This window comes from Ovis canadensis, chromosome 2 (genome assembly GCF_042477335.2).
Source record: "Ovis canadensis isolate MfBH-ARS-UI-01 breed Bighorn chromosome 2, ARS-UI_OviCan_v2, whole genome shotgun sequence".
Lineage (NCBI taxonomy): Eukaryota > Metazoa > Chordata > Mammalia > Artiodactyla > Bovidae > Ovis > Ovis canadensis.
In genome coordinates this window covers 208,642,678-208,654,640 of record NC_091246.1, presented here as the reverse complement: position 1 = coordinate 208,654,640, position 11,963 = coordinate 208,642,678, and the positions used below count along the sequence as shown (strand labels likewise).

Below are 11,963 nucleotides of genomic sequence, written 5' to 3'. Positions count from 1 at the left end.
CTGAAACTGAGGTGGGAGATCAGTGATCTAGGAACAGGAACAGAAAGACAGACCTTACCACCCTCCAACGGTTACTACCTAGATATAGGTGAGCTAATATCAAGTTTTTAAAGTATACATATATAGACATACTTTTCTGAAAAGGTATATTTTTAAAATAACTAAGGACAGAGAGATCTAGAATGACACATCCCATCTATAACTGAGTTAAAGAGATGATTACTTGAGCTATTTCCCAAGAATGTTAAATAAACAGGTTTACTCCATATTTCCTAGAGTTTATAAGGAATTTATACTCCACAGTATATTCTTTAATTTGTCCTTTATAATATTTATTCTTCAATGGTAATTACATTATAGTTTTTACCTTCTGAGCTACAGAACATCTGGAGAAGCAGACTAAGAAACCAGAAATGCTAATGTACCTTCTAAGATTCTTTTGGAAGGATACCAACCCCACTGATTCATGTTATGGATTCACACTGGGAGCCACCTGCTTTCTGTATTGTGTTATCTGGCTGTTCCTGCAGGCCTTATATCACATGAAGAGGGTCCCTGTCTGTTTCTGACAGGATAATATTAATCTTATTCTCCAAGTGAGCATCCAGCATATCTCGAAGATCAGAAAGAAAGCCTCGTTCAGTGTTGCTGTGTTCACAGAGGATGACACTTATTCCTTGGGAAGCAGCATCCAGAACATCATGGTGTGACATCTCACCTGCCAACAAAGGAAAGAGCAAATATTTAAATATTAGACACAGTCTAATAACTGTGGACTGTCGTTCTGTGCTGAACCACAACAGCAGAAATACCAAGTTTTCATCCTATATGAAGCAAATGTAATACAGCAAAACTACACATGAATTTAGAAAGTTATATGCATGTTCCTTACATGTCCTCCAATTTGAAAAGAGAGGCCATCCCACTGAGAATTCCAAATTGTTTCTCCTTGGTATATGCACACATCCAACAGTATCTAATACCACCAGAACTGACCTGAAGGAACACCCATTCAAAAGGTTTCCACAATAAAATAAACGACCACTGCTTACCTCCCAAAGACTTATTTACACTTTGTGAAATAAAGTGAAGTGTTAGTAGCTCAGTCATGTCTGACTCTCTGTATCCCCATGGACTCTAGCCTGCCAGGCTCCTCTGTCCATCGAATTCTCCAGGCAGGAATACTGGAGTGGGTTGCCATTTCCTTTTCCATGGGGTCTTCCCGACCCAGGAATCGAACCCAGATCTCCCACATTCTAGGCAGATTCTTTACCATCTGAGCCACCAGGGAAGCCCCTTATACTTTGTGAATAACAAAATTCTCAGCATCAACTGTAGTCTAATTCATAAGAATGAAATGAGCTTAAGGTTATTTCTAAATTAAAAACAAGGTATCTTCCTTTGACTCAGGCAAAACGCCTAGAAATTCTGAAGTTACTGGTAGAAGAGGATCTCATCTTTTGTGGAAAGATTTTGGGAAAACTCAAAATGTTTTGAATTTTTAAAAAACACTTTGTGAATCTGATGTAGGAGCAAGAATATTTGGCTTTTCCATAAAAACCACAATTTTGAAATATACTTAAGACATAAAGGCATTAAAAAAAGGTCTTAGGAAAAGAAAAAAAAAAAAGGCCCTCAATTTCAATTCCTCACACTCTCCCCCAGTCAAATACGCATTATTTCATTATGAAGTGTTAGTCACTCAGTTGTGTCCAACCCTTTGCGACCCCATGGACTGTAGCTTGCTAGGCTCCTCTGTCCATGGAATTGTCCAGGCAAGAACACTGAAGTGGGTAGCCATTCCCCTTCTCCAGGAGATGTTCCCAACTCAGGGATCAAACCCAGGTCTCCTGCATTACAGGCAGATACTTTAACATTTGAGATACCAGGGAAGCCCTCATTGTAAGGACTAGTTTCTACTCAAGTACCTTTTAAAATATCTTAATTTAAGTAATAGTAGAGAAAAAGTGAAAGGAGAAAAAGGCACTAAGCGGCCCAGTTAGAAGTCATGCTTTGGGAAAGACAAGTCTGGCTGTCTGGACTAGTATATAATTTGTATTTCCAAGGAGCAAGCTTGCCATCTACTGGTCTTCCTAGGATACTACCCTTTATGACCTATATGTAAAGCTCAAAGGAAGGGTGATGAAAATGGTCTTTTGGCTGGGGTTTCCTATCTCTGAAGCGATATTCAAAGTGATGCCTCACAGATTACAGACATCTAAAGTAAGCTAGATAAGACATTTTCTGTTTCCCCAACTAACCATATAAGAAGGACATTTTAACATTTTGGAACTGTGTGAGTTTATCTCATGTATATACTGCTTTGTGATGCAAAAACTAATTTTAAAAAGTCATTATTTATGGAAAACAATCAGACATTCCAAACTGAGAGATATACAAAAAAAGCAAATGGCCTATGCTCTTCAAAAATGCCAATGCTCTAAAAACAAAGTTGAGAACTAGAACAGATGCAGTGTGTGATCAAGAATTGAGCATCACAACATCATTCATTATCAGAGAAATGCAAATCAAAACCACAGTGAGGTACCATTTCACGCCAGTCAGAATGGCTGCTATCCAAAAGTCTACAAGCAATAAATGCTGGAAAGGGTGTGCAGAAATGGGAACCCTCTTACACTGTTGGTGAGAATGCAAACTAGTACAGCCACTGTGAAGAACAGTACGGAGATTCCTTAAAAAACTGGAAATAGAACTGCCTTATGACCCAGCAATCCCACTGCTGGGCATACACACCGAGGAAACCAGAATTGAAAGAGACACGTGTACCCCAATGTTCACCGCAGCACTGTTTATAATAGCCAGGACATGGAAGCAACCTAGATGTCCATTAGCAGATGAATGGATAAGAAAGCTGTGGTACATATACACAATGGAGTATTACTCAGCCATTAAAAAGAATACATTTGAGTCAGTTCTAATGAGGTGGATGAAATTGGAGCCTATAATACAGAGTGAAGTAAGCCAGAAAGAAAAATACCAATACAGTATACTAACACATATATATGGAATTTAGGAAGATGGTAACGATAACCCTGTATGAGAGACAGCAAAAGAAACACAGATGTACCGAACAGTCTTTTGGACTCTGTGGGAGAGGGAGAGGGTGGGATGATTTGGGAGAATGGCACTGAAACATGTATATTATCATATGCGAAATGAATCGCCAGTCCAGGTTTGATGCAGGATACAGGATGCTCGGGGCTGGTGCACTGGGATGACCCAGAGGGATGAGATGGGGAGAGAGGAGGGAGGGGGTTTCAGGATGGGGAACACATGTACACCCGTGGCTGATTCATGTCAATGTATGGCAAAACCAATACAATATTGTAAAGTAATTAGCCTCCAATTAAAATAAATAAATTTATATTTTTAAAAAAGAATTGGGCATCAATCTGAACAAGAAATACTATAAATTTTGATCAATTAACAATGTTAAATTCCTGAATTTGGTCATTATAACATGGTCATATAAGGGAATGTCCTTGCTCCTAGGAGATATAATGCTGAGGTATTTGAAGGTAAAAGGTCATCTTATCTGTAATTTATTTATAAATGGTGTGGGAGAAAACATAAATACATATTAGGTTGGTGCAAAAGTAACTGTGGTTGGTACAAAAGTAATTGAGATTCAAAAGTAATTGTTGTTGGTGCAAAAGTAACAGTAACTCAGGTTGATGAAAAAGTAATTGAGGTTCAAAAGTAACTGCAGTTGGTGCAAAAATAATTGAGGTTGGTGTAAAAGTCAACCACAATTACTTTTGCACCAACTTAATACTTATGCATACACAAATATATACACACATATATGATGTTATAGACAGAATGTACAAATGTGGCAAAGAACAGCCATTAGTAATGTAGGTGGGGCTTCCCTGGTGGCTCAGAGGTTAAAGCATCTGCCTGCAATGCGGGAGACCTGGATTCGATCCCTGGTTCGGGAGGATCCTCTGGAGAAGGAAACGGCAATCCACTTCAGTATTCTTGCCTGGAGAATCCCATGGATGGAGGAGCCTGGCTGGCTACAGTCCACGGGGTCGCAAAGAGTCGGACACGACTGAGCGACTTCACTTTCACTTTCAATGTAGGTGAAGAGTATATAAGAGTTGATTATACTATTCTCACTGCAACTTTTCTATAGGTCTAAAATTCCTTCAAAGTAAAATGCTAAATTTTAAAATAGAAACATCATGTTATAACATGTTAAACTGTCTATACACTGAAAGTTTACTTCAATCTGGTATAAATTTGAGGGCTTATAAAAATCTTGTATTTTAGGTGACCTAGACAGGAAGGAAATCTAAAAAAGAGTGAATATACATATAACTGATTCATTTTGCTGTACATCAGAAACTAATACAACATTATAAAGCACTATACTCCAATAAAAATTAAATAAATAGCTGCCCCCCCCCAAATAAAACCCTTGCTTCTTTAGAAGGAAGGAAAAGAAAACAGACAATGGTCATATACACTTTTAATTGGTTCAAAGCAATACATCAGGCTTACTAAGATGCTGCACCTATTCTCAGAGACATGACATCATTTCGAGTGCAGCAGCCTTTGTAAGGGAGGATGCTAGATGATAAGGCACGGGCGTATGGTGGCAGGAGAGGTCTAGTAACGCCAAAGGGATGGCCATTGAGTCTAGTTTTAGAAGTGGGTAAAGTAATCTTAAGCCCCTGTCTCCTAACCCTCAAGAGGCCCAGAGGTAGAAATGCAGCTGGTAACAGCAGCGTTCAAAGTGCCTCCAACTCCCTTGGAGGAACAATGGGCCCTGTTATCAATTAGGTATTAACCACAAGGACAGAGTACAGAGCCTGGGAGTCAAACAATTTCTGTCCAAAAGAAGTGCATATTGTAGATTAAGAAAAAACTGACAGGAATTGGGAGAGGAAGGTATGATCATCAGGGGCAGGAGCCGGACACTGTCAAGAAAATGCTTCTCAGGGGGGGCATCTTTGAGCTTATCACTAGAAGTATACGAAAGGAGCAAAGCAAAGACATCCTAGCCAGGGAAAACAGCATGAGCCAAGACTGCATGAAAGAGGACGTGGGACGTTCGGCTTCACCAGGGCACATGGAGGACATCGCTGACGGGTTTTCAGCCATGATAATATTATACACCGTCACATCTGTACTTCTGAAAGTTAGTTCTGGGGGAGCGTGTGGAAGATTAAGATTAGAGGCTTAATGAAGTCCTTTAGCTAGGGGATGTCTGGACGGAGATAAAGGTAAAATTAGAAAGATTTTGGAGCTAGAACTGAAAGAAAGTGATCACTGCCTTCAGGGCCGAGTAAGAGGAACGATCTTCTACCTAAGGCAACAGGTAAAAAGTGTCCCAGTAACTTACGTGAAATCTGAGAGAAATCATGTTTAGGACCAGAATAGGTTAAATAAATGCTGAACATCACTTTTTAGATAATCTAATTATTAGATTATTTTTTTTCCTTCCACAAAGTATGTGGTATGTCCCCAATTTTGACATAGTTCTTTATCTAGTTCAGCTTCAAAAAACATTTATTAGATCCATCTGTATGTTAGATGCTGTCCTAAAATCTGCTAATTTTTACCTTGTAAAAGACAAACAAAAGTAGGGGAGGGATACACAAGAAAAGGGTATCAAGAAAAGGGTACAAGAAAGGTCCAAAGGCTGTCCTACCTGTGAGATAAAGGTCGGCATCTGTCCCCTGCAGGACGCTGCTCCCAGAACCAGCGCACAGAGCCACGACTTTGACTGGGGACTCTTCACGATAAAGAAAACAAGAGACCAACACTTTTCAATTCCCCTTCATATTAATATTACAATCTGTACCAAGAATCCGATACATAATACAGATCTCTCTCTCAGTCTTATCAACGGTATGTGAATTTTGTGTAAAAAGTTTCAAAAAATAATAAAACATGTCTTCATATAGGCAAACAGACTATTCCTTGGTATTACAGAGCTAACCTAAAGCAAGATTATTACTCCTTTAGAATCTCGCTGTTGCGCAAGCCCACATAAGGCACCTCTGAATAGTATTTACCACTATTAGCACTAGGCTTTAGGGTTTACCACAGTGCTGCTCAATTAATTACCTGGTCTCCAGGTAACAGTAAGAGGTAGGCATGTTTGTCTCTGTCCCCAGGTAAGGAAGCTAAGGAACTAAACAGGCTAGTCAGAGGATGCTATGTAATGGAGTTGACACATATCTTTTTAACTTTTGATTTTATATTGGATTATAGTTGATTATATAGCAAATGATCTTATAATTGCCAGTGGGGAAGTAAGGAGAAGGGATAGTTAGGGAATGACATGGACATACTGCTATATTTAAAATGGATGACCAACCAGGACCCACTATTTAGCATAGGCAACTCTGCTCAATATTATGTAACAACCTAAATGGGAAAAGAATTTGAAAAAGAATAGATGTATGTATAACGCAATCACTTTGCTGTATACCTGAAACTAATACAACACTGTTAATTGACATTTTTTTTTAATATGGTATTTTCCTAAAAGAGCATCCTCTGGAGAGTGAAATACAGAAACTTTCAAGCCAAAATCCAACAAGGGTTGAGTACTTAGATTCCTAGAATGGACACTTCATTAGTTGCATTTCAGAAAAGGGGCAATGGAGCTGGTCAGAAGTCTTATTCCATCTCTGCCACCCACCTTCTTTGGAAATGAGCACTCATGAGTTGTTTGATTCAACTGTGGATTTTGGTTAAGTCGGTTACCTCAATTTTTTTCACCCATACAACAGGGAAAATAATACTTCCGAGACATCTAAGAATAGCTGGCACTTACTGCACTTGACGTGGGCAGCCACATGAATTATACCACCACCGCCACATCTGTCAGAGCCATGCAGCAGACATGACTGCTGCATGGACCCACAGCATCAGACTCCACACTCGTAACAACCGCACTCCACCTGTTGCCTTCGCAGTGGACACACACACACTTAGCACACTCTGAAGAGTCCTGGGCTCACTGCAGGGGCCCAATAATGTTCTGCTCGTTCCTTCTGTTCCCCAAAGTGCAGGAGAAAGCCAAGAGAGAAGGCAGTGGCTACAAAACTCAGAAACCGCAGTCAATTACATCACTGAGCATAGCAGTACCTCACTATAAATTATCACCAGTATTGTAAAACTTAAGACATGCATTGTAATTGGAGCAATCACGATTTCTAGCTTTCTTCCTGGAATGGGGTAGGACTGCACTTGATGCTCTTCCTGGGTTGACTGACTCTGAACAATCTGTTGAACAGAATATGTATCATTTCTAGACTACAATGTTTACCCGCAGTTTAAGACTCTCCCTCTTCAAGACCTGTCTACAATGAGCAGAGTCCCCTGCTGATTTGAGATGGACCTGGAGTGTGAATGAGAAATAAATCTTGTTTAGGCCGATGGGATGTATACCACAGCATAACCTTGTACACTCTGACCGATAAAGTAAACCAGTCTAATTCTGTGAGCTGCTAACACATTTCTATCATATTGATATAGCCAAAAGTTTCAATTTTTGCCCAATATTATCAGTAGGTATGCTGGATAAATATAGAAGACATACTTACCTAAGGTCTTCCCTATTCCAAGAGCAAGGCGAACATGAGATAGTTTCAGGTGACTTTTGATTCGCTCAATCATGGTTTCCAAGGAGACAGACTCATCCAGTGTGCATAACCGTCCCATCCCAGTATAGAGAAGGAGAGGCTATAGAGAAACAGAAATTAGGAAAACTGGACATCATTAGTCCTAGAAAACAATTCCATAGAGCAAGGAGCAAATACCGAGATCAATAAAACAAGGGCACTATGAGCTTGCTATAAAACTAGCTCCAGGGCTTTCCCGGTGGTTCAGTGGTAAAGAATCTGCCTGCCAATGCAGGAGACACAGATTCGATCCCTGATCTGGAAAGATCCCACATGCTGCAGGGCAGCTAAGCTCATGCACCGCAACTATTAAGCTTGTGCTCTGGAACCCGGGGGTTGAAAAACTACTGAAGTCCCTGGGTCCTAGAGCCCGTGCTCTGCAAGGGGAGAAGCTGCCACCATGAGATCCCCATGCATAGCAACTAGAGAGTAGCTCCCACACAGCAATGAAGACCCAGCACAGCCAAAAATAAATAAATAGATAAAAAATTTTTTTAAGTAGCTCCAAGCTAAAAGTTAGGAATGCAAACCTGACAAAAACATTCTCTGACTTCTAGGAGCTCAGTCTCCTGAGAAGGTAGTCTTCTCTTCTTTTTCTATTTTTTTTTTGGCTGAGTGGCATGTGGGATCTTAGTTCGCTGTCCAGGGATCGAACCTCTGCCCCTTGCATTGGAAACACGGAGTCTTAACCAGTGGACCACCAGGGAAGTCCAAGGTGGGTACTATTTTTTTATGGGATCACAAAAGAGTGACAAAATAGATGAGTTGTGATGGCGGGGGCGGGGGGGGGGGGCGGGGAAGGTGGATACTTGAAGTAAGGGGAGTAAAATAAGCTTCTACAAGGACTTGGGTCTTGAAGACAAACCAGAAAGGAGTTAAGAAAGGAGAGATGTCAAGTGCAGGGTGGTGGGTTAGAGATACGGTGAGATGTGGTGAGGCATTCTATTTTTTTTCTTTTTTCCTTTTTATTTATTTATTGAGGCATTCTAAACAGAGAGAACATGTACAAAGGTGCCAAGGTATGAGAGAGCACACAGGGCAGATCTAAAAGCAGACAGTATAGCCGGTATGCAGAGCAAGGCATGGGGAGGGAGCAGAAGCTGGCGACAGGGGTCCTCGCTGGTCATGAAAGGCTACACACTCTAAGCCGAACAGCCTGGACTATCTCCTGGAGGTGCCTGCTCAGGAGTTTACTGCATCTTATATCCCAAGGGAGGGAACATGAGCGTTTCAACTACTGTGGTGGCAAAGCAAACAGAGAGGAGAAACATCTTGTACATTTAGGGACAGAATCAGCAGGGCTTGGATGTACGGGAGAAAGGGAGGGTTGTGCAAACCTGCAAATAAAACAACTCTTAGGGTCACCAATAACACAGAAAAAAACTTGTATTTAAAAGCATGGTATGTGGATAAGGTCAGTTTTTGTATATACTGGATTTTAAATACTTGTGAGATCTGTAAGTGGAAAATGTTCAGAAAGTGGCTGGAAATACAGTTTGGTTTTTTTTTTTAATTTTATCTTTTACCTTAAGAAAGCATCCTGAGACAGGAAGTAAAGACATAGGGATCACCACATGTCAAGTTAAAGGAAGGAATAAAATGGTCCAGGCAGAGGGTATAAAATAAGAGACTGAATCTGTAACTGAGTCTCTCATCATGAAGAAGTACCATCATGGTCTGAATGTTTCCGGCCCCCTCAAATTCACAGGATGAAATCCTAACCTATAGATTAGGAGGTGTAGCCTTTGGGAGGTACTTTCAGATCATGAGGTTGGAACCCACACAACTGGGATTAGTGCTTTAGAAAAGAGGCTCCAGAGAGATCCCAAGTCCCTTCACTGTGTGAAGACACAGAGAGAAGGCACCATCTTTGAAGCATGTAGTGAGCTCCCGTCAGGCAACACTCAGAGTCTGCCAGCGCCACGATTTTGGACTTTGCTTCCTCCTTAACTGTTAAAAATAAATTACTGTTGTTTGTAAGCTATCCAGTCTATAGTATTCTGTTATAGAAGTCCAAACATGTTATGGCAGCCTGAATGGACTAAGATATCTACATTTTTGTATTCCTGAACCATCTCCCTTTTTCAATAAACTTTCCAGGGCCCAACATGCTTTCATCACCACTTTGTGCTTCTGCTCTAGGCAATAGTTAATAATCTGTTGAACTAACACTTTACATATGAATTTGTCAAACAAAACTGCACTGTAACATAAGATATCTTTTATTACCTTCTCTAGTGACAGAATTTCAGTCTTCTGATAAAACTGCCTATGCTGGGAAAGAAAAGCCACCACCTGCATCAAAGCTTGCTGAGTACAATTCAGACTGAGCCGTGTTTGTTCTTCATCATCAGCCCTGGAAAAAAAAGTCACTTGGTTTAGGATAAACATAAACAAATCAATATAAATTTAATATATATATATATATATATATATATATATATATAAATTTATGTACTCAAAATAATCCATAGTTTACAACTTCCTGTAATAGGAGATTAGATTTATATGGACTTTAGGATTTAATTCCAAACCATTTTCTAGAATAGTGTTTCTCAAACTTTAGCATGCATCAAAATCATCTCATGGCCTTATTAAAACAGACTGTTGGGCCGTACCCTCAGAGTTTCTGATTTAGTAGGTCTGAGTGGGGGCTGAGAATTTATCTAACAAGTTCCAGGTGACACTGATGTGCTGGTCCAGGGACCTCACTTTGAAACCTCTGTTGTAGAACTGTTCTTAGTCCTGGTCGTGCATTAGAAATCTCCTGCTGGCTTCTTAAAATAACAGCTGCTGGACTCTTCTATAGACTCAGTGAAACAGAACCTCTATGAATGGGGCTGGGGCAAACAAGTGTTTTAAAGCCCTAGAAAAGTTAATTTTCAAACATCATTGAATACAAGAATTTCCCAGACAGACTCTCAGGCAAATCCCATTCTAATTACACAGATCTAGGATAAAGCAAAAAAATCTGCATTTGTCTTTGTTTATTTCTAATTGAAGGATAATTCTGCTATAATCTTGCATTGGTTTCTGCCACACAACAACGTGATGCATTTTTCAAAAGCACCCATTATGCTTATGATTCAGAGGGTCCCTGAATCACCCTTTAAAAAGCAATACCCTTAGGAATTCCTTGGCGATCCAGTGGTTAGGACTAGGTGCTTTTATTGCCAGGGCCTGGGTTCACTCCTTGGTCAGTGAACTAAGATCCTAAAAGCCACGGGGCACGGCCAAAAAAAAATTTAAAAAGGAACATTTGAGAGCCTCTCCAAAAAAACTAGCATCAAGAAAGTTTTCTATTTAATCATAAACTCTAAATATAATCACAGAATTTGAGAACTAAAAGATACCTTACAAGATAATGTGGAAGCATAGTTTTAACACTGGAACCATCTGCAGAGATTTGAAAAGAAGCAGCAAAAACAATGCCTGGTCCCCAGTCTAATTGTTAAGTCCCAGATACTCCTGTAATATGGAGAAACTGGAACCAAACTAAATGTGTATCAGTTCTTTAAAAGGTCCACCAGTTAGGAAGCAAAGTGCTTCAAGAAATTATAGTACATTCATAATAAGAAATCTACATGGAAAGATTACTATGACAAGTAAAAAGGCAAATACAGCATACCATTTAATTAAAAAAAACAATGACTAAAACAAAACTATACATTCCTTCATGTCCCTATACATGTTTGGAAAGATACTTCTCTGAAAACAAAAGAAAAGACAACTCGAGTTGAAGATCTTGGGACTGAGTAGAAGGGACAAGGAGGACTGTGGTATTGTTTGAAGTTTCCATGCTCTATTTGTATAATTTTAATTTCAGTATTTACACAGTGTTTCAGAATGGTAAAAGATATCTATGACCGAAATCTATGCAAAATCTTATAAATAATTTTCCTTAAGGATCTTGAAATCCCTCAATACTATTAAAGGATATTTACTATGGCTTTAGTATAATGTATCTACACATAAAAACCACTCACCAAAGAGTCATTCTTAGTGTAGCTTATACGGATTTCCATTTTAGCTTTGCACAGTGGCAGTTGAGATTTACCCAAGGCATGATTACTGCTAACAGATTTCCATTTTATTAAAAGGTCACTATATTTATCTTTGATTTTTTTTATAATTATTAAGTCCTAGCTCTGCATAATGTGTCTTTTACAATGCTTTAGTAGGCAACCCACTCCAGTGTTCTTTCCTGGAGAATCCCAGGGACAGGGGAGCCTGGTGGGCTGCCATCTATGGGGTCACACAGAGTCGGACACAATTGCAGTGACTTAGCAGCAGCAGGGT

At 39.7% G+C, this 11,963-nt stretch overlaps 1 protein-coding gene across 2 annotated transcripts in view; it reads right to left on the bottom strand.

The window, feature by feature from the left end:
• Positions 1 to 310: 310 nt before the first annotated feature.
• The window catches only part of NIF3L1 (NGG1 interacting factor 3 like 1), a 16,754-nt gene continuing 5,101 nt past the window's right edge, over positions 311 to 11,963 (bottom strand). For both annotated transcript variants that reach the window (XM_069577982.1, XM_069577983.1), the window contains exons 4-7: positions 9,894 to 10,020; positions 7,587 to 7,725; positions 5,681 to 5,764; positions 311 to 718 (exon numbers count right to left, since the gene is read on the bottom strand). In XM_069577982.1, the coding sequence (XP_069434083.1) occupies positions 534 to 718; positions 5,681 to 5,764; positions 7,587 to 7,725; positions 9,894 to 10,020 (535 nt within the window). In that variant the 3' untranslated portion in view covers positions 311 to 533. The remainder of the gene's footprint in view (positions 719 to 5,680; positions 5,765 to 7,586; positions 7,726 to 9,893; positions 10,021 to 11,963) is intronic.